The sequence below is a fragment of the Clinocottus analis genome, unplaced genomic scaffold (assembly GCF_023055335.1).
Source record: "Clinocottus analis isolate CAN_PGR_092001 unplaced genomic scaffold, fCliAna1.0.p SCAF_1, whole genome shotgun sequence".
Lineage (NCBI taxonomy): Eukaryota > Metazoa > Chordata > Actinopteri > Perciformes > Cottidae > Clinocottus > Clinocottus analis.
In genome coordinates, this window is record NW_027175820.1 from 14,520,331 (window position 1) to 14,543,040 (window position 22,710).

The 22,710-nt window shown below is 41.4% G+C and overlaps 1 protein-coding gene across 1 annotated transcript; it reads right to left on the minus strand.

Annotated features, from left to right (window-relative positions):
* Positions 1-1,757: 1,757 nt before the first annotated feature.
* On the minus strand, positions 1,758-7,090 carry rcn1 (reticulocalbin 1, EF-hand calcium binding domain). Its single transcript, XM_068572770.1, has 6 exons — positions 6,610-7,090; positions 5,511-5,704; positions 5,227-5,405; positions 3,730-3,790; positions 3,198-3,397; positions 1,758-3,059 (listed from the first exon to the last, which is right to left on the minus strand). Exons 1-6 carry the CDS (start codon positions 6,837-6,839, stop codon positions 2,952-2,954), a joined length of 972 nt encoding a protein of 323 aa, XP_068428871.1. The 5' UTR covers positions 6,840-7,090; the 3' UTR covers positions 1,758-2,951.
* Between the last annotated feature and the right edge of the window lie 15,620 nt (positions 7,091-22,710).

A 22,710-nucleotide genomic window follows, 5' to 3' on the forward strand; every position in this document is an offset into this window, starting at 1 on the left:
TGTCAAAGAAATTTATATTAAAATCAAAGCTGAATAGCTTTCCAGACATTTTTGTCTTCTTGCAGTCATGGTCTGACTGTTAGAGGAAGGTTGTACATCACAACAGAATAACACATCCCACACATACATCGCCCTGTCCCTTGTTCCTAATGAGCTTTATAGCATTGGTCCCGCTTGACTTGTCTTGCTAACTGGCACACATATATCCATATGTTCCACATGAGCAAGCAGAGGGGACAGGCTGGGTGGCAGAGCTGCTTTCTCAGTTACATCTGAGAGTTTTACTGCAACAGCCAGCAGCAACAGCAAGTCAGCTTAACTCCATCTCTGCTGTGAGTGTGCAGACTACAATTAGTCATGAGAAGTGTTAACAGCAACTACTTGCTCTTAGAATTCAATCAGTCAATAGTCCAATACAAGCTTGAACATTTGAATGGCCTATTCCCTTGAGCATCACGCACAGATAAAGTGGGACAACCATAAGAGAAAAAGGTAGGTACTCTATGAGTTCTATAGACTCAAATACATAACACAATGGCAGCCTGGTGTCTTTAGAAACTGTCCTTTGCAAGTGAGCAGAGGCAGAATGAGTGAATAATAACAGCAAGAGCATGAGAATGAAAAGATCACATCCTCAAACTACTGTTCTCTCATGTTGATGTTTCGATAAATCAGTGTTTTTGGACAGGTTTGAGTAACAACTATATATATATATATATATATATATATATATATATATATATATATATATATATATATATATATATACATGTATATATCTATATATCTATATATCTATATATATATATATATATATATATATATATATATATATATATATATATATATATATATATAAAAAGCCACTACTTTGGCACACAAGTGGTTAACACCTCCAGGTCACACGTGACTTCATTCACCCAAAAACAGTGGCGTCAGGCAGCAGACTGCTTGACAACAGCAAGCTGCTGTCTTTGGGTAGTAGCACAACAAGATGTCACAAAAGAAATGTCAATGTTTTTCCCCCCAAAGGTGGTCAGGAATCAAAGAGGTAATGGGAATAGAAATTATGTAAAAGTGTTGTTGTATGTTCAACATGATGAATGGGGCATTTTTGTGCCTGGGCTATTGAGGGAAGTTTGTGAAAATTGCTAGCCTATTTGATGTTGACTGGTAACCATAAAATGCTTTAATTTAATTCAGTGCAGAAGAGCAGGTACCTGTAGGGTAAGTGGAGAGTATTTCTATGTCTAAAACTTTTGCCGCCCACTCTGCGCACGCATCTGCTTCACTCTCCTGGGCTAAGCCCTGCATGTGTCAAAAATCCTAGAGACGCCCCTGGTTGCTGCTTAGGTTAATTGGAGTCTCTCAATTGCCCATAGATGTGAATGCCTAAATGGATTCTCTAGATGTGCCCTGCGATAAACAGGCTGTACCCCGCCTTCACCTGATTGTCAGCTGCGATTGGGTCCAGTCTCTTCGCGAGCCTAACAGGATGGAATATTGATAGCGTATAGATATTGGATAATGAAATCGAATGTCTGACATTGAGCGAAGGGTGCTACACCTTGGACAGGTTGCTATTCTTTCGCAGGGCACACTCATATGTGAAGACAACCTTTCACGCACACTTTCACACCTTTGGGCAATTTAAGAGTCCAACAGCAATACTCAAAAGATAAATACTTATAAATATAATAAGGATGCTTTGCAGCTTAACACAAAAATATATAATATGTTTTATTTATCTTGACAAAATTCATGAGCATGTGCAGTTTGAAAAAGGAAACATATTGATGTGTTTGTGCCCATGTGTGTCGTGAACTTTGAATGTAATGAGGTTTAGGACAACAAAGCACAACAGAAAAGGAAAGAAAGAAAAAAAGTGACATTAATTTGACTAAAATGACAAATTCTGGTCATTACTGGATCTACAGCATGACTTGTAATACAAAGTAACCATTAGGAAATAGAGAAATACAAGAACGACTTTCTGATGTTTCAAAACATCAGGTGTACACAGTATACACACAATGCTTTCAAATGCAGTATGAATACATTTGGTACATCTAATACAAAAAGATGACCTCTGAGTGATGTAACAGGAAACAAGGGGTCATGTGGAGTTATGTATTCAAATCAATACAGTCCTTCAATGAAATAGACAGTTGTCAAAGGAAGGAGCTAAAATGTGACAAAAGGTAAATTCAATTTAACATGGAGCATATGGTTGGCCTAAGTATAGCAATAAATATATTTCAAACTAAGTATAAAGAAAAACATTTTCATAGGCTACCCTTAAATCTAAACATGTGCAAAAACGATGCCATTAATTGTCAGTTAATAAACATTTCTTAAAGCACAAAAACAACAAGTCTTTAAAACATGTGGCCAGGAAACTGTAAACAAAGAAACACAATTTGTGAATAAAAACAATCACTGTATTCCTCTCAAACTTTAAGTACAGAAGAGATTCCACAAATAAATAAAATCTGAATAATTGTTCTGCGCTGTAGTTTCACATTAACAGTACTATCAAAAACTGTTCTTTTATATTACAAGTCACCTAAAGCTCAGCATTCAGATTTGACAGGATTTTAATAAAAGATTCTCTACACAGATCTCTGAGGCAGTGAAGCCGTCGATGCAGCTAGAAGGCACTGTGGATGAAGAGTAAGTCCACCGTGTCTGGCTTTGCTCCTGAATGTCAGAAACCGAACCGAGACGGACCTTTAGTGTTAGTGGTACGAACGACCCTCATACCTCCTCTTGTTTAGCATCTACAGTGTTGACTTACAATCCAACACTCTGACATCTGTCCCACTACTACGAGGAAAGGATGGAGTGGTGGTAAGGGTATGGGAGGAGGTGCAAGAGTCTGATTTGGTCTTTGAAGACAAAAGATGTTCATCAACCCTCCTCCTTCACAAGTCAAAAACTGCACAGAGAGCTCAGAGCTCATCGTGGTTCTTGGTGAGGTCCTCTCCGTAGTTTGTGGCCTGGCTTCCCACAAACATGTTCCAGTTTTCAAGAATTTCCTCTTTGGTCAGCATCTGGTCCTGAGGAGGGAGGACAAGGGATTCGCAAGATGAGTGACCCCTATTTTATTTTATAACAATAGACGTTTCAAAATATATGAAAAAACAAGTACGTGTGTGTGTATATATACATAAAAACAATGAGATGAAACTATGCACCTTGTCCTGGTCAGACTCATACACCAGATGTCTTGCTTCAGCTTGGGCATGGTCGTAGTCTTGTGGCATAATCCAGTGGCGGATTTCGTCCAGGTCCATTTTACCATCTTTGTTCAGGTCTCGGAAGTCAGAAAACTGTTCCCTCTCGGTCTTGATCCAGTCCGGCTCAGGACCCCCGTCCTCGTGGGCAAACATGTCGGCTGAAACAGCAAATGACGATGGAAAATGTTATCTAAAGTTAACGTTGGTAGATTAAAAAAGAATTATTTTTACAATACTGTTCTGTCGCCTACTTGAATGGCAACAATAGCGGTCAGACATATTTCACATGCAACAAACATTTCTGATTCCTTTCTCAGGTCAAATCACAACATCCTGAAAAAAAAGCAATGGATTTTGCCATCAATGCCAATGACAGTTATGATGAAGATACAGACCTGTATGGTCCTGTGTCTGTGACAACTGGCCCGTTGTGGCCCTTTTTAAGGTTTTTAACTGTGTGATTTAATTGCATTAGATTGCTGAAACTCACCAATATACTCATCTTCATCCACGTGTCCGTCCCCGTTCTTGTCAATGTCCTCCAAGGTTTCCTGCATTCAGAAGAAGTAATGATATCATAAAAGAGAAACACAAGCTTCAACATTAGTGGAACTCTCACTTTGACTAATAAAAGAAAAACATGTCGCTCCAGTCATGAAGAGGGGAGGTATGAGGGTCAGTTTACTGACACTGCAACGAACGAAGGACAGGGTTCAGCTGAGAAGAGCCACATTAAAAGATGATATACACTCAAGCAACCACTGGCTTTTGAAGCCCTGGGAGATGGATTTCTCTCTCACATCCTGGATTTGACAGCATGGGAATTTGACTGAACTGCTACTTAAAGGATTGCCATGTGAACTGATCCTTAATTCATAACCACACACACACAAACATATATTAATTGTAATGCATGTTGGCACAAAACACACATGCAGCAACACAGATTAAAATCACTGTATGTGTCACATGCAGGTGAGATGCCCTTGCTGAAACCTACAGAATGATTAAGAGCCATGTAGCTTCTATAGTCAAATAGCGGACTAATAATAAACAAATGCAACCATGTACACGAAAAGCACATTTTAGGGTAGGAAAATGCCGTTCCAAACTACCGCGATGTTCCTCTGGGACACTGGGGTGGCTAGACAAGTGAAGTAAACCTAATAGCGCTTGTTCGGTTTACATTGTAATGCAAGTGTAAGTTCTCGGGCCTCTGAAAGCAGATAGCAGCAGGTAGATGCGAAGCCGAACATTTAACCAGTACTTATTTAAACGTAACTTGCCCTACGAGCTCCATGACTGATCTGTCCTGCTATCCAACAATCATGTCCTTTCTACAGTTTATCCTTCTGTCTTTTCCTTTTATGACAACATAGACCATCAATCACTCATTGTTGTGTAAAAGATCTGTGTTAGGAAAAAAAAGGAGGAGCTTGAACTCTTAACATTGTGAGAATCCGGCTGAGCTTTAGTCAGATTTACCACAATCAGTGAACATACTGGCAAAACAGTTGGTAACATTCGATGATGTCACAAAAATGAGGAATTAAATTATTAACTCTGTCAAATGGGTAGTACAACTTTTATGAACAGAGTGCATCACTGTTAACATTTGCCACGCAACTGTTCCATAAAGCCAAATTTATATTTAAAGATCGAGTCTTAAATGGGACAGTCGGTCCATCCCACTGGACCTGTTCCAAAAACATACAGAAAGTCAATAATTTCCTGGTCCATTAACATTTCATTAAGGTGTTATCCAAATGTAGCACATCAATTCAAATGGCTTATCAGATCAAAGACATGGATTAGAAACTTCAATCTGTTCCTGTAATTAAATAACATATCTTAGTGGATGAAATTACACAACTCAAAATTTAAAGAATTATATATTTTCCTCCATGCAAATCTGAATGTCTAACACTGTGCGTAATGCCCTTTTCTAATTACACGTATAATAACCATGTGGTTACAGAGAGCTTACCAGAACCACAGTATCCCTCATGCGTTCAAACTCTTCAGGGTGGAGGAACGATGTGAACTCTTCTCTGTCTGCTGCCAGGTCCCCATCCAGATCCGCTGTTTTAAACCTCCTCTCATCACGAGGGAGCATCTTCTTGAAGCTAAACTGGTCTGTTGCTTCCTCAAACTCCTCCGGGTTGGCTAAAGACGGGGAATTAAAATCAAGTTTAAGTCACGCGTATAAATAGCTGCTTTAATACTGTACGTTAAAAACTAAATGACATAGCGTGAACAAAACACACGTACAAAGGTAGTATCCATAAGTGGCTTGCTTGTACTCATCCCACGAAATCTTGTTGTCTTTGTTCAGATCATAGTCGGTCCACACCTTCGCCACATTCTCATAGACGTAACGCTTCTGAACGCGTTTTATCCAAGCCTTGAGTTCAGCTGTGGAGATGTAGCCATCCACGTCACTGTCTATCCTCTCCACTATTTTACTGTGAGGCAAAAGAATAAGGACAGGAAACATTTGTTAGAGTTATCATCTACACTTTAATGCTTAAATATGATGGTAAAGATCCAAAATAGGCACTATATCTTAATTTCAAAGACAGTTAACAAGCACAAGTCTTTGTTCCGTCTCACCTCAAAACCTTGAGCTCTTATAATTACAATCAGGAGACAATTAATTAAATATTTGGTTGCACCACTTTTACTATAAAGGGACGTGGCTTCAATAAGTCTACCCTATAGGGAGGAGCAGGCAAAGCCCTTATAGTGAAAAATACAGTGTAGCTGGGGTATTCTTAGACCTAGTTTGCCACGTTGTGATGTTACAGGGGTCCTCCCACTCTCAACACAACAGGAAACAGTTTTTTTTAGAGGAAAGCCCATTTAGCCAACGTGTGTTACATGGTGCCAACCTGTCAACCAGGCAGTGGTAAAAAAAAAGAAAAAAAAAGAAAAAACACTGAAGCGCACACACAGGCACACGCACACACACAACCACGTAGCACATGAAGTGTAGGCCTAAACACTGCTGTAAGTGACAGAAGCTCTACATGAACAATGTGTACTGCAACATAACTGTACTCAAACTTCACCACCTACATATGGTTATTTAATGCCGATGTATAATTAAGATTTCGGCTGAGCAATTAACTCTATAGGAGAGTGTGAGACTAGTGCTGGTGGCGCAATAATGCACCGTTTTATATAGCCTTGTAGATTTGCTGGCATGCACATCTCTCTCAGGCACTTGTGCTCGTGTTAAATTTTAATGTCCTTAGCCTGAACAGTTACACGCAACAGACCCCTTCGGGAGAAAAGTGCTTGATTTATAAAACAGTAACACCAATATATAGAAATCAGCCATTGTGTCAGAGTAATGATATGTCTTTACCCAAGCCTGTCCTTGCTCTCTTCGGGAGTGAGCTGGTCAAATGTCCTGGCCTCCTCTTTGCCAAGAAAGGCCTCATGGTCGTATTGGAAGCTTTTCTTGTCTTCGTGGGCTTGCCTGCCCAATTCTGGGTCAGTATTCTGAGAAAGAAATCGGTCTTTCCTCAACGTTGGCTTACCGTGCACCACAACAGTGCACAGAAGCGCCGCGCACATGAAGCTGGAGACGTCCATCAGTCAAGGATGAAGCTGGAGGTTCCCACTTGATCTAAACAGGCCCGTGACACTACAATGCACAATGAGCAAGCGGCTCAGTAGCTACTTCCACTGCTCGTGGCGACCCAAACCAGCCTTTCTTCCTCTCTTCAGCAGCGGTGTGCAACAATGTTGCAGCTGCGCAATAACCAAACCTGCGAGTGCACCTGAGCCTGCACGCGAGTCCACTGAGAACACTTACGTACCTCACTCAAACGATTTTAGGCAATCCTGTCCCCCTTTTTTATGAACGAGGGACGCAACCAAACCGGGATTTCCTGCCGCCTTACGTACAGCCAATCACCGTGTCCGTTTTAAGCCAGACCCGGCCTCGCCGCTGACAGGAGCCCTGTGATTGGTCCACGGGATGCCGTAACACGAGAGGGTTTCAGACGCCACGTTGCACGCTAACGCGCAAACTCAGTTCACTATGGATGCAGTACGGCTCAGTTTAAAACCAGTAAGGAGGGAAATTACGAAATTGTTACAGCTCTGTTAGTTGCAGAGCTGCTTCTTTCTTTAACATAATCGTGTTTCCACTTGTACCAACATGCACCCATCATGGCGGTTTGGCTGTCAGTGTGTAATGTGTCGAGCGTACAGGTATGTGCACGTATAAACAGGGTCCAGACCCCCATTGCTTTAATTATGCACCGTCAGCCTCAAATATGCAACCCTGTAGAGTCTTGTCTCTGCTGTAGTTTGTAATGTATTAAACAAAGCTTGAAGTTATTGAAAAAGGAACAACCAACCAAAAGGGCACCTTGCACATACAGTTGTCACCAAGAAAGTCCTGTATGTCTAATCATAGTGTTTGTGTGTGTTAAGGCACAGTTGTCATTTTTTTTTTAAATAAAAAAATTAAGTGAATACCGAGTACAATGTTTGGTTGCTGTTGAGACAAGAGCAGTTTTATCACTACAATCTGAATATGATATCTAGATACAGAATAGTAGCTGTCTTTTACGTTTGATACCGCAAAATTAGCTAACCTGTAGTATTTTAATTTAGGGATTGTATGAATTGAGTCATTAGGAAGGGTGATGTATTTAGTTTTTGCTTAAACAGTGCTATTTGTCCTTGTCACAGTAGCCATTTTGATGTCATTGCAGGTTAAACAAAGGTGTAATTAATGACTTTAATTACAGCCCTGTTCCATTAAGGTGGGCCAGGGCCCTCCATTGTGCATGCTGGCTTGCTGGGCCACGACATAACATGGGACTATAATTATTGGCATTGATTGCACCCTATGACATGTCAGAATGGCTGCTGTAAAACGACCTGTATACAGGATTTAGAGCATAGCATCAAACTACTATTATGTATGTAAAAATACAGTGGAGTAATATCTACCTGAGCAGATCTCTCTCTCTCTCTCTCTCTCTCTCTCTCTCTCTCTCTCTCTCTCTCTCTCTCTCTCTCTCTCTCTCTCTTGCTGCTCTCATAGGGGGGTTACAGCTGATAACGCTATATCAACAAACTGCATAGAAGCGGAGCACCTACCCTCCGGTTGCCCCTCAGGTAGACAATGTTCGCTCTTTTGGCACTTTTCCCATAGTTTGCGCTGTTAGCTACGAGCCATTGCCTTGTTGACAGACAACAAAAATGCCCCCAATCTCATATATTTCCTCCTGTTACCTGTCAATAAAGTCCAAGGCTCAGTTCCCCTCTGGTCTAGGACCAGCTCATGTTCTGCAACAAAGAAGTGAGATGCACAAAGTTGAAGTTCAACACATTTGTATTGAAACAAAATAACTCAAATTCAGCCAAACTAAAGACATACTTAAAGGATTAGTGAGAACGTCAGTGAAAGCAGCACAGTGTGGTGAAGTGATGGGTGTTTGTGTATGTGTGTTGGAATGTGAAACCAATACAGAACCAAGGTTGCATACCCAAACTGATTCAGGTCCCTAGATGGCCGACCCAGAGAGCTGCAGCAGCCAGGGCCCTGACTGCTACTAGCAAGCAGGGCTTTACAGACTGGAAAGTCTGTGAAGAACTGCTTTAAGTTGTCCTTAACAATCCCGTCGCTAGAACACATGACATGTTGTTGATCACTTAGTCAACACACAACAATACTAAAATTAACAGCAAAAAATAGCTTTACAAATTGCATACAACTCAGGATATATCTACCTGCTGCTATCTGCTTTCAGAGGCCAGAGACCTCCAATGCATTACACTGTAAACCGAACAAGCACTAGATTAAACTCTATTGGTAAATTGTCTGAATTAAGGTTTTAGGAGAGAAAAAGTCGAATCAATGCATCCTGTTATTAAATCTAAACAAGCATAAGCCAATAGCCCTACATGTAGCTCTAGTCGACGTGTGTTACGACGAGGGCGGGGAGGTGTCCCCGTTTTGTTAACTTCATGCTTGAGACATAATGTTTTAAGAAAAGACAGGAATAATTTGCATGGAAGGGGGGTGTGCGATCATATCTACATAAAGATGACTAGAAGAATCACATTACTTGGATGCATCTTAACTAGCAGACTCTGTACCCTGGAAACAAGTTGCTGACACTGCCGTGCCTAATCCTTCTTTGTGGGCAGGAGAAATGTGTACTTTGCCATTCATCAGTAGCATAATAAGCCAGCACATGGCACTTTGCTTATTTGCATAAATAGTACACCCCAGTTTATGATTATAAAGGGGCCCTGGGGCTAACTAGCCTCTTTATTCTATTAATGAATAGTTAATGTATTTAAATTAGTCCTGCCTGGTCAATTTGAATCAGTGTGTTGTGCTGAGATGAAGAAATACAAATGTTTTTTTCCCAGTGAGAGGCATCTCGGAAATCTGGTGAAAATATGTTAAATAAACTTAAACTTTGTAAAGTCTGGGATATATTAAGATGAAATACGTATTGGTATTAGACACACATCTCACAAGCTTCAACAACAATAACAAATACAATTTTCTGTGAACAATATTATAGATGTTTAAACTTCTGCATGGTACTTAAGTCACTTGAATTATAATTCATACCATTTTATCCCACATTAGGATGCTTTTGTGTTGAAGGTTATTGTAAAGTAAGGATTAATCTCAAACAATAGCAGCATGGCGGAACAACTGCAGACATTAACATGTTGGAGAGAGAAAGTAGTTGGGAAGAGTGGCTTTCAACATGAATATTTCACAGAGGAATAGAACAGGGAGGGGGTTGCAGCTACAGGGGTGTTCAGTTAACCATGAGATTACACACACTGCAGAAGGCATTTGGTTAATGTAATTAAGAAAACCCTATGGTGGGAGACATAGAGCATTAGTGTCCGGGATATACAGTTCTGTTGTGGCCTTTTCCCGCTCCTCGCTCACAGCCACCGACTGTATTTATCCCATCTACTTGTTTTTTGCAACAAAAGCTTGAGTTTGTTTATGCGTAATTTCATCTGAATTTGTGAATATTTAAGTGCTTATGAATAACTGAGATTTAAACTCATTTATTTAAGTGAATATGACTGTTACCAAAAAGCTTTTTTTTAGCTCACTTATTGGTAATGGTACACACAGTATTTATGTAAAAAGGCATCAAATATGCGGTTAAATGCATGATATTTCACTGACGTTTTATTCAATAGAAAAATAACCTCTTATTTTGAACAAATGTAGCCCTCTTTTCAGTGCAGATAAAGCCAGATAAGGCCAAGCTGAGTTTGTTACTCAGGCATCTTACCAATAAAAGTCTATTTAATTGTTGTGCTCTATGTGCTATCAGTCAGCTGCGGCTCACAGTAAGAAAAGGCTTCTTCCTCTTTTGCTTCAAGCTGCCACAATGCAGCTTTAAACCAGAGAGCAGAAAGAAAAACAATTCATAGAGCTAGACATTTTAATACATGACCTTTAAACTACAATTACATTGTTTCTTAATTTACTCCTCTGCCTTATTTTGTTCAGGTACAGTAATTTCACCAATGTTTCTATATTCTTTTTCAGAAATTGTTTTGGTTTGCGGTTTGTTCTCGGGAATTCCCATTGCTGTTCTTAATGAATATGAATTTTGTGTCTACACTCATTTTTCCATCTGGTTTTAGGTTGGTATGTGGAAGAGTTGAAGTAGAATATTGATTTGACTCAACAATAACAGGGAATAGAGTCTCTCATCACACAATTACTCTCCACAATTTCCCTCCCCCTTGTGAATTCACATACTTATAATAACTCACCGCCCATACTATTCTGGATAGATTAATAAACTTCTCATTGCTGCCACATAGGAGAAAAGAAACCTTTGCTCTGTTTAATGACAACTGTAAAATGGAGGCAATCATGGGATGCCTCCCATGACATTTCCCAGTTCCTGTCCGCTCCACTTATCTTAGACAAATGACCATGCCAGGCCACTATCGAGATGAAGCGTTTTCCCCGAGTCATTACGTCTGTCATCAGGGCCATTTCCATATTGAAAAATCTGAAACAATAAACGACGCCTGAGCTTTTAATAACTGTGAAGGAATCATATTTGGAAAATTGCATTGAAGCAATAACCTTTTCTCCCTGTAATTAGATGACAGAGAGGTCCTGGTTTTAATTAAGTCAGCAATTTATAGTCGCACAGCCATACCTCAGCGTGCTGATTAGTATAGGAGGGATCACAGAACAGCGTTGCCTCAATTTGAACAGATTTGATCTAGTAATTACTGTGTTATATGGCAAAGGCCACAGCAAGTCTCAGACTCAAGACTCTGTTGATGCACTGCTTCATGAAGCATGGCCCTTCCCTTAGTTACTCAAGCTGCAAATATGTGGCGAGCAAGTGTCTGTCTGAATAGGTCTTCAAAAGGGGTCATCAACAGAGGACATTATGTTTGAGGAGGCATCTTAAGGTGTGTGTGTGTGTGTGTGTGTGTGTGTGTGTGTGTGTGTCTGTGCAAGTGCGCGCGCATGGATTTGTTTAGGCGCAGCATCACTTTATGCCGCATCTTAATTGATCCCATTGGTCACTGTTAAACGTTAACATTTGCACGAGGGGGCAGAACGGTTAAGGATGCTGTTTTAGTGCTGTGTTAATAAACACAGCAATTTACTGTCAATTTATGTCCTGACAGGTCGTAATGAAGACCATGAAAAGAAGATTAGCTGGAGCTGTTACAGCAGACCGTCTAGGGACCGTCATCATGAGACTGCGGGGACCAGCGCTTGTTGTGTGAGCTGGCACCCCTCTGGCTTTCTGCTGCCGTCCACATGATTGACATTAATGGTCCAGTTTACGAAAAGAATAGTAAATTCGTGTTCTCTCTTTTGAGAATATGACATTCATCACATTACACAGACATGCACATATAGGCTATCAGAACAATAGCACATGGCAGTCCCCTTGACACATCATTAGTGACATCAAACAGATGCTTGTGATCTCTGCCGCTAATTTCATTAGCTTCTCCGGCTAACCACAACAGTGTTACAGTGTGAGGTCTGTGTTGCATTCAAGCAAGAAGTGCAAAAATGTAAGAGGTTGATATTGATAATTGGTCTGTGTAGGCTTTTCGGACTAGATATTTAATTTTTGGGGTTTCCAGCATCTGGAGGTGTACGCATTAATCCATAATGGGGAGTAAGGCAAGATCATGTCCTGCAAAAATCTCAGGACAAGAAATGCACACACCTGGTAGAGATCAGAAGAGCGATGCATGGCTCCTCGTGTCGACTTCTCCCAATCTAAGCAATGCAAATCCCAAGGGCCTAATGGGAGAATGGGGTTAATTAATCCCAGAGGACACCTCAGAATGAGGAGAGGGGCTCCTCAGCCCCCAAGATCTTTCCCTCTTTCCCCGATAAAGGTCACGCTCCACAATAAGACAAAGCATGTGTTGCCCCCCCTTTGAGTACTTCTCGTCCTTTCCCTCAAAACATCTAATTTGATTGCCTTCCTTCAATCTGCATAACTATATTGCCCAAGAACAAACCCTGAAACACACTGGGACATTAAGTGCTAATACTAAATGCCGTCCCCAGGCCTTGAATCATCCATAGATCTGTGACAAAGTGGCCTTAAAGGCAATGGAGTCTGGTGCTAAATGTTTGCCACTGGCTAAAAATCATTTGTGTGCTGACGTTGGATGATAAAGATATCTCTAGGCCTTGGCTGCGTGTCTGTGCCCGGCAATTTATGGGTCATCATTTGGGTGACATTTTCCTCTGGTCCAACATTCTAGTCAGTTGACGTCACACTACTTTATTTACACCTTCTCTGGACTGTGGCATGTTTGAGTGAAACTGTATGAACTGTGTGCATGAGCGGCATATGCCGGTTTCAACCTTTTTTGCTGTCGCTGCAGGGTGGTGGAAGACCTAAAGAGGTTTGTCTCCATAGTCTAATAACCCTAATTCTTCTCATCAATAGATCAAAGTCAGATCAATGCAAAATTGCCATGATACCTAAAACACTGAAACAGTAATCAAGAAACTAAATATCAGTACTTTACTTTCTTTGAACTGCATCTTCTTCCTCACTTTAGGTTATCAACAACACCTGCAGGCTCCTTCTCTGTGTCGTCTCACGCGATTCCTTACTCCTCCATCAAGCAGCTAGGATGGTGGTGGATCGGTTTTGGCTGCAGAAGGAGTGTCTCCCCTGGGCTGCAGCAGAGCTCCTGTCCCCTTCTCTCGCTGCAGCTGGAGCCACAAGAGCCAGATGCTGCGTAGCTTCACCACCCTCTGTCCCCCCTTTCTCTCTTCCAGGAGGATGGTGCCCAGAGAGGAGGATGACAAACGCCTCTGCCTCCTCTTACTGACGGATTTGGACGACCTGACTCCAGCCCTGCACTGTTCCAACCGCCAGCACAAGATGTTGACTTAATGGAAGGGGGTTGGCTGTGGATTGTCCCATATGCGTTTGTATTGGGAAAATATGGCAGGGCGGTGTGTCTGTGTATTTGTGTATTCAAAAGGATTGTGTGTGAGTGTGTGTGTGCACGTGTGTATGTATGTGTGTTTTTGTTTTGAGTGTGTGTCTGTGTGTATGTGTGTGTGTCTTCACCTAGCCCAGACTGCCTACATCCATCATGCCATGGCGCTCTGGCAGAGAGTGGAACTCAGACAGCTTCACTAACACACGGTCAGTTAAATTGCCTGTTAAATTGTCCTGGTCCGCAGCTATCTTAGGTGTAGATAAAAACACTGCACTTAAAGCCTGCACTTAAAGGCAGAAATTGTCAAGTAAATGCCAACCTCCCTCCATGCATAGAGAGAGAAAGAGAGGGAATGAGTGAGAGAGGGAGAGACAGAGATCCTGTATGGGAAACACATTTCCATTACAGGACAAAATACTGCAGCACAGACACAGTGTGCCTAATGGAGATGCCACAACTGTTGGCTTGATTAAGAGTTATTTCTCTATAATCGTCATAATTTTATCTAGTTATGCAATTTATCCTCAGATAATATTACCTTCAGAAAATGACATTCCAAAGTCTAAAACACTTTTTTTCACTTTGGAAGATTCACAAACAAATCCAAGACGCCAATATACAGTTCAGAAAGCTCTGGACTCACTATGGTCAATAGGCTTAATTATGCTTGAGCAGCACAACTGCAAAACCTCTTCATCAAACTTCACTGTGATCCCTTAATGATTAAAACAACGGTCTCAATCCAATACGTTTGACATTTCTCTCCATGCAACCAGATGGAAAATTAATCCTCATTCTTTTAACATTACTGGGATATTAGGATAATTGCCTGCCTCCTACTTGTGTACCTGAAGCAGAATGCAGAGCTGCTCTCCTGTATGATGTAGTGGTAAAGAAAAAGATGGACTATAGATAAAGCCTCTGGTCAGTGTTTGTCATAAAGAAAACTATTACAAATACAAGGGAAAAACAATTATACTTTCACATAAAAATGAATTTGTATGTACAGTACGTCTCGCACTAACTTAGATTTTGAAAATGTGTTTCAATTTAAAAACTTTGTTGTTTGTACATATATATTTGATATGTTATACTTTGTTATATATTTGATATGTTATACTTTGTTATATATTTTGATAATGTGTCAGATGTTATAACATATTTAAGGTCACATACTGTTGTATATTTTTAGCAGAATAGAAGCTTGCTAATTAGATGTATGGACATATTCTGCCAATATAAACTGTGATATGCGAGGTCATCGCCATCGACCAAGAGGCTACGCATATATTAACTGCATCCATGAACAATGTGTCACAATGACTGTAAAAACATCAATATGTGTCAGCAGCCGTTAAGATGTTAATGTTTGCATGAACTATTGATAATATCTGTATTCAACGGTACAATGTGCAACCCTAATACAGCCTTGAATATATCATATAATCAAATCAGCTGATTTGTTCTTACATCTTGTTCATCATAATTTATGACCTAAGAACATATTTGTTAATGAGATCAAGTTTATTTTCATAAATCAAGCAACCAAATTTAGTAAATAACTCAAGACAGTTAGATAGACATGTTAAGTACTTTATTATTATCATTTAGTCAGACATTCAAACTGTTACAGCAGTTTAGAGCATAAATATAGATTAAGATTAGCAATACAATTACATCTTCGTATTTTGTGCCCCCACCTGATCCTCATTCACGTTAAGCTAAACAAATATCAACATAGAAATGCAAATAAAAACATGTTTTATTTAATTCTATGATATAAATATTGACATATCTCAAAGTATATAGTGCACTCAGATAGTGAAAGTAATCATGCAGCAATTACGTTCACGTGCATACAAACAGTGCCAGGTCACCTTTGTTCCGCGGAGCGCAAATTAAACCTGCAGCATGTTTTGATATTTAACGACAGCGTCGTCACTCAAAGTGTCTGTGGGTCCCCGGTTGGCCACTAGGGGGCAGAAAAGCTCCACAAGTAGCGATGATGGAGAGCACGCTGCAGTACTCTGGCCAAGTTTTCTCCTCCGTTATCACCTGAAGATGTTTTTTTTATCAGAGCTCTGGGTTGGTTTGTATTTAGAGCTTGAGATATACTTGCATTTAACCGTTTTTAAGGCTTTTATTCTACATATAACTGTCAATTAAACACTTGCTAAAGCCATTTCTAAAGATCGCTATATGAAATAATCGGCGCGTTCTTTATGAGTACAATTTGAAACATAGCAGTCCAGCATAACATATTCTATCATAACATCATACCATTATCATAACTTCGGTTAGTGATGTTAAGGTTGTTATTGTGATGTTGTGTATAGGAGTATTAGGACTATTGAGTGGCTCATGTTCTTGCATACCTGTTTGAAGGGGAAATGTAGTGATAGTCTTTCCATTGGAGTGTTTTTACTTTGGTTCCACCTCGTTTCTCCCAGGGTTGAATCTTGACTCATTTTCAAATATGCCATTTGTTAAGGGAGATGTGACGAGGTCGAGAAGCCAAAGTTCACCCTTCTTGTCGGCCTTCTCCAGCGGTGGCTGAGCGGGCAGGGGGGGCTTCGCGTGGGCGTTTGGCTAAACGTCCGCCCATCTGCTGGCCCATCTGAAGAGGTGCAAATCTTTAACTTCCACAATGCAACTTATGGAGGAAGTCAATTGGTGTGCGAGAGCGCGTGCGTGCGTGTAGACAAAGTGGATGAGTGGCACAAATGAGTGGCACAAATGGAAATCAAAAGTGATGAATATTGATAATCACACATGGAAAGTTGTATTGTATTTTCTGCGTGATTGATTAAAGGTACACGTGTACACATAACATATGCACTTTGTTTATAAATCAAAATGTTTAGCAGATTTGTATTACCAATTATGCTAATGTTCTTATTATTTCGAGACGTAGCTCTTACCTTGGATCATTCGTGTGCGATCAATGTATTATGTGCATAACTTTTGTTCAAAAGACGATTTCTGAACTAGACGATCTAATTTAATTCCTAAATCGTCCTGACAGTTGGGGTTTAGAATCATGTCCTCAGATAAGTATATATTTTTTTTAAGTTAATTTAAGAATATTTTGGTAGGAATAAATTAAGATGCATGCGCGCGCGTGCGTGTGTGTGTGTGTGTGTGTGCGTGTGTGTGTGTGTGTGTGTGTGTGTGTGTGTGTGTGTGTGTGTGTGTGTGTGTGTGTGTGTGTGTGTGTGTGTGTGTGAATGATGGTCATGTCCAGCCTTCGTCCTGTTTGGACCCTCAAATGACGCACTATAGTGCGCAGGCATCAGACTAATGCAGTGTGACCGGGGGGTTCTCTCTCGCAACAAAACCCCAGAGCTGTCAAAGAAATATGAAAACAAACACCCGGGCAAAAAAAAAAATGTTTTCCTGTTCATATTTCGCGTTACGATGTATTATAATGATCAGCGATCGCCAATCATATTTAACCACCATTATTTATTGAATATTACATGCATGCATAAACGACTGTGCGCTTCTTGGTTTGTGAGCTTCCCTCTTCTGCACAAACGCAGAAGGAGGGCTGCATCTGTTAGGGTCCAATGTTAGTCTTAATTACTGGCCTTCATGTTCTCCATGGCCCTCAACCGTCTTTAATTAAAACCTTGATTAGGGGGGAGGAGGTCTCGGGCAAGACTATTACCAGATGGGTTTCCAGCAATAATAATAAAGACTTTATCCGCTGCCGCTGCTGCTGCCTGTGTGCCATAAAGCGCAGAGCTCACTGGCCATCCATATCAAAGCACAGCGAGCAGAAAGAGGCTGTTAATTACGCCGGTAATTACTTGTCTAATTACGGTTCGTTTGTGATTAGATTTAGAAACGTTCCGTGGTCTATACAGAGGCTTTCTGTTGCCAGTACGCAGGCTTAACACTGTATAGGCTGAAATGTAGTGTGTATCCACAGCGGGGTGCTGCTGAATAACCGGCTATAAGAGATGGAGTGAATAAGATCAATAGTGAAGCACTGACCCGGAATTTATCATTATTTTTCTCACAGAAGTCCTCAATAATCTATATGTTCAGGGTACAACAAAGTTTCACAGACACAATTTGCTTTTCTTTCTCGCCCTTTTACATGCATTATGTTGTGCGCCTTTAGAGTTTGGCAGCCTTTAGGGAGCTTTCTTAAAAACAGTGGAGGTCATCTTATTTCACGTTTTCGAAACGAGCTTTCTCGGGACCATTGAAAGTCTCTGGATCCTCATCTATCTTATATTTTCAGTGTTTTTCAAGAATATTTGCGAGGTGGGGGAACATCCAAATTAATAATGCATGCTGACATATTCCGCAGAATTGCATATTAGCCATTTGCCACATTATGGATATATGTTGCCATGGTCTGAAAGTCATTATGACTGCGCAGAGACACGCCGCCGCTTTTATATTCAAGACAGAGAAACTTGCACATAACAATCAGTTCAATTATTCTCAAAATATTTACTCCAGGATTTGTCATCCAGACACAGAGAATGAGGGAGGAGACACGAAGTGATTTCTTGCTGCACTGTGTGCTTCCATTTTCCAGACGGTTTGTCGTCGTTATTGCCTGATTTAGTGTGTGTTGTTTTACATAGCCCAGTCATCTGTGTGAGTTCACGTACAGCGTTGTGCCGCTGTATCCATTTATACATATCCCGGAGATCTGCGTTGAGTTTGTCACATTTGGTGTTTTATGTTCTGGCTCCTCTCTCGCTTGGAGCTATAGGCTTGTTTGTAGAAGGTCCCACTGGCCTGTGCGCAATGCAGGCGTCATGCGCATTTATTCGGTCATTTTAACATTTGTTGTAGTTTTACGCACAAAAATAGCCTCGCCATATCCTTCCGTCTATATAAATTGTGTAGCTGGGCCCTTCAGTATGTGACCATGTGTGCAGCGGTGCAGACAGTATAATTACCTCCTCCTGCAGCAGGTGCTCCGGCCGCTCCGACCCTGCACGGAAAAGTATCAGAGGCCAGGTGATGGCATTAGTAAAATGATGTCTATTTTTACGCGCACATCCCGCCCCCTCTATCAGGGGAGAAAGGAGCGAATAAGATCTTTACAAATGCCTCCCCATCATCTGTCACTCACCATGTTCGTTGAGTCGTGGGGAGGTGAGCCTCTATGCAAAGTAATGAGTTGTCACCGTCTTCTAATGGGGGAGAGATCCGGAACACTCCACATGTAAACGCCTACAGTATAGGCTATAATTATACTTTTGATAGTGAGTAAAATATTTCAGTTTGAACGCGGCTTTGTAAGAGGTCCTCGAAAAATAAAAAATGCTGATTCCAGTCATTGAGAGGCTGATACAGAAAGCATCAATAATAAGAGTGAATGGAAGACAATAGGCGATGATCAAGTTGATCACATAAATACAAACTGGTGATATATCTACAACCGATATTTAAAGGTTTAGTCCAGCATCAGCCCTGCCCTGGGGATCATGTATCATGACCATAACTACCAAACAGTGTGTTGGCTCTATCGCACACCATGAATTACACAGGAGAATGAAATCAGTCAGATCACAGCCCCTCGACATGTGATGGGGAAACCGTTTCGGTACAGACTGTTGTGACAGATGACAACAGTTGCATTGCATCTTAACATGTACACGTGGGAAATAAAGGGGAAATAAAGTCTCAAAGGTTCGTTTGTTCCAATTTGAGATGGATTGTGGCCCAGTTTAGTCAGTGAATATAAAACCTGCAGCTTTGTACACTTGTTGGAGCAGAAATATTAGCATCGAGAAATCCATTCAGATGTTTTATTTATTTTTTAATTAACAATTGAGTTGATTTTACATTACAAACACGTCTAGCTGCTGCAAAAAAATGTGGCTGGAGAAAGACTTTTTCATAAAATGTGACTAAACTAAAAATTTTGCTTAGTCAACTTCAGTCTATTGCTTGTTGAACGTCACAACACAAAGTTCAAGGTCGAAACGGTCTGTTAGCAACAAATCATAGGTGTTATATAGATACAATCCTCTTTTGGTGGTGCTGAATCCAGGCCAACACCCTTTAGCTGATGCGTAATTTACCTCACCGTGCGTAATTAACTGCGTCTCCGGCAGAACCCGGTATGTGTAACACTTTATTTTGAACGGTGCAATACGTTTCCATTAAACGTTATTAAAGCGCAGGGAGTGACGAGCTCTCATTTGTCTTGTCAGGACATCTGACAACCTCGTTAGCTCCCATTTTCCCCTGTCAGCTCACAGCGCGACACGGACACTGACTTCAGCCACTCCTGGCAAGCGAGTGATAAATGCGCCTACTCAGCCCTGCGCAAAACAGCAGCACTATTGTTGCCAACACGAAGCATCAGAATCAATCACATGCAAGTCTGCATGACAGGTGTCAGTCTTGCGTTTTTTTCGTTTTCCTTTTTTTTTTTTTTGATCTAGTCCACTGTCAATCTTTAATCTAATTTAAAGGCTTCGGACTTTCCCTCTGACTCGGAGGACTGACCACTGCTGACACAGTCACTTAGTGCTGCACACAGGCCTCACGAGCAGATTAGAGGTGTCGCAAATAGAATCGTTATGAATATTTGTGCGCAAATGGAGGATCTTGTTATTTTTGCACACAAAAAAGGGGTCTGGGGGTGCGGGAGGGGGTGGGCACTTAATGGCATGGGATCTTTCCGCTCGCTGCACTCTCAGATGCAATTGTAGATCGAAGTCAGACTTGTCACGTTGAGCCAAAGTGAATTCCTAACATCCAGGACGTGCCTGTCTACTCCGGACAAATTGCATCCAATCACCCTGGGGGAATTCGGCTAATGTCTCGATCCAGGGCCGGGGAGCATGGAGAGAAAACAAATCAAACTCTGCACACAGAGCGTGTAGGGCTTATTAAAACATTTCACACAGGGGGAGAGAGAGAGAGAGAAAGAGACGAGGAGTGTGTTCGCAATGTGTGTGTGTGTGTGAGTGTGTGTGTGTGTGTGTGTGTGTGTGTGTGTGTGTGTGTGTGTGTGTGTGTGGTGGGTGGGGGGGGGGGATAATTAGGCTATATTATCATTGGACATCTTAAATTGAAAATATCAGATGACCTATCTAAAAATATCTGCGCACGAGATGCCTGCTGTTTGAGTGGCAGAGTCAGCAGGAACAGGCCTAATAACCTTTCTCACTCCATGCCAGATCAGGCAAGAGTTTGACTAACTCTCACAATCTTAAAAGGCAAGTTCAGTCTGAAATGCAATTAAAAGATCATAACTCTGTGCTTATAGCAACGGTTCAATCAAATGGGCATATTTCACAGCCAGTTTAGACTTAAAGTTCAGATAAAACTTACCTTTTCGACTCCATTCCAATAATCCTAATTTAGATGGAGGAAAGGCCCCCTTGGCGTGCACCCTCTACTTTCTGGTAACGTGCTCGGTCCCCTGAACAGTTGTCTCTGTCTGCTACAGTGGCAGTAAACAATACGCGCATGAGGCGTAGGCTACGGCAGCATAAGGTTCTGCATGGTTAGAGAGGGGAGGTCGATCATTACACAATTTGTTTCAAATTTGATCAGTCCGAGCGAGCAAGAGATTGGCATGTCCAGAGAAAGCTCTCAAAGGGGACTTCCGGTTCAAGATATTCTCCTCCAGTGGTATACATTTTGTCCCTTGTCCTGTTCACACCAACATCAACATATAACTTGGAATCAAGTCCGATATTTAACATTTATTAAAATGCATGGTTGCAAAATCTGCATGTCTGCGATTATATGCAAAAAGGCTGATATTAATTATCATGAGTAGGCCGACTTGAGTCGCAAAATTGTTTCCATATATTCATAAAAAACTGAACCTACTGTCAGTGTGGTTTAGTGGAAGAGAGAGAGAGAGAGAGAGAGAGAGAGAGAGACAGAGAGAGAGAGAGAGAGAGAGAGAGAGAGAGAGAGAGAGAGAGAGAGAGAGAGAGAGAGAGAGAGGAGGAAGAGGAGGAGGAGGGGGGGGGGTGGGCGTTGTGTAGCAGCGTGGTGACGGCAGAGGGAAAACCGGCTGGACAGATTTGCGTTTCCGCCTGATCTGCTTCTGGAGAGCGGGCTGTGTGGGAAGGGAAAGGGAGCACCTGGCTCGACCGCTGTATCCCATCTCGTTTTATTGACAGCCTGATAAGCAGGGACCAAGCCGTGCGGTTTCCAGCGCGGATGTCGAGCACCCTGCTGCGTTGCACAGTATCAAGGCCTCTTAATGGCTGTTCCTCCAAATAATGGCCCAAACACAGCCAGTCCTGACTGGCCCGTACCTGCGCTTCCCCGGTCTCTTCCTGGGAGACAGGCGGCGGTGCGGTTGCCCATTTACTCACCGTCTTGTTCAAATTGACACAAACATCCGAGGCTGTGAAACAGGATTGGAGGCTTTTAACCCGCCTTAGTAAAAGGAAAGCTAAAGCCCCATTACGAGAACTTTATAGGGCTGTAGAAATAACAGGTTTTCAGCGCACAAGGAAACAGTGGACTTGTCTCGAACATAAAGCATGTTTATGGTTACTGTTGAACTATTGAAACAGAGCTGTGCCAGGATAATAGCAGAGTTGTGAAAATGCATCACCACTTACTTCTCAAATACATCACAAGGAACAGTGCGAGAGGCACTTTAGGTCTTTTGAGGGGGCTGAATGCACCTGTCCCACACCTGTTGCATAGTGAGCATGCTCAGATTAAAAAAACAAAAACACAACAACAACCATACTTACTCCTTTTTTCCCATCGAGTCAGTCCTCCCCTGTCTGCCGAAGTGTGAATTGGAAATTCAGTTTCTATACATTTAAAGTTGTATAAAATCTCCTGCAAAACTCAAAACTTAAAAAGACTATCAGTCTGAAGCCTCCAAGTCCATGTGACAAGTTGCTTATAACAAACATTTGATCTAAATACCATTATTATTATAATAATAATAAACCCATCAGAGACCTTGTTTTGTTTATTGTGAAACCTTTAATCACCAGAGGGGATGGTGTGAAAAAGTAAAGTACAA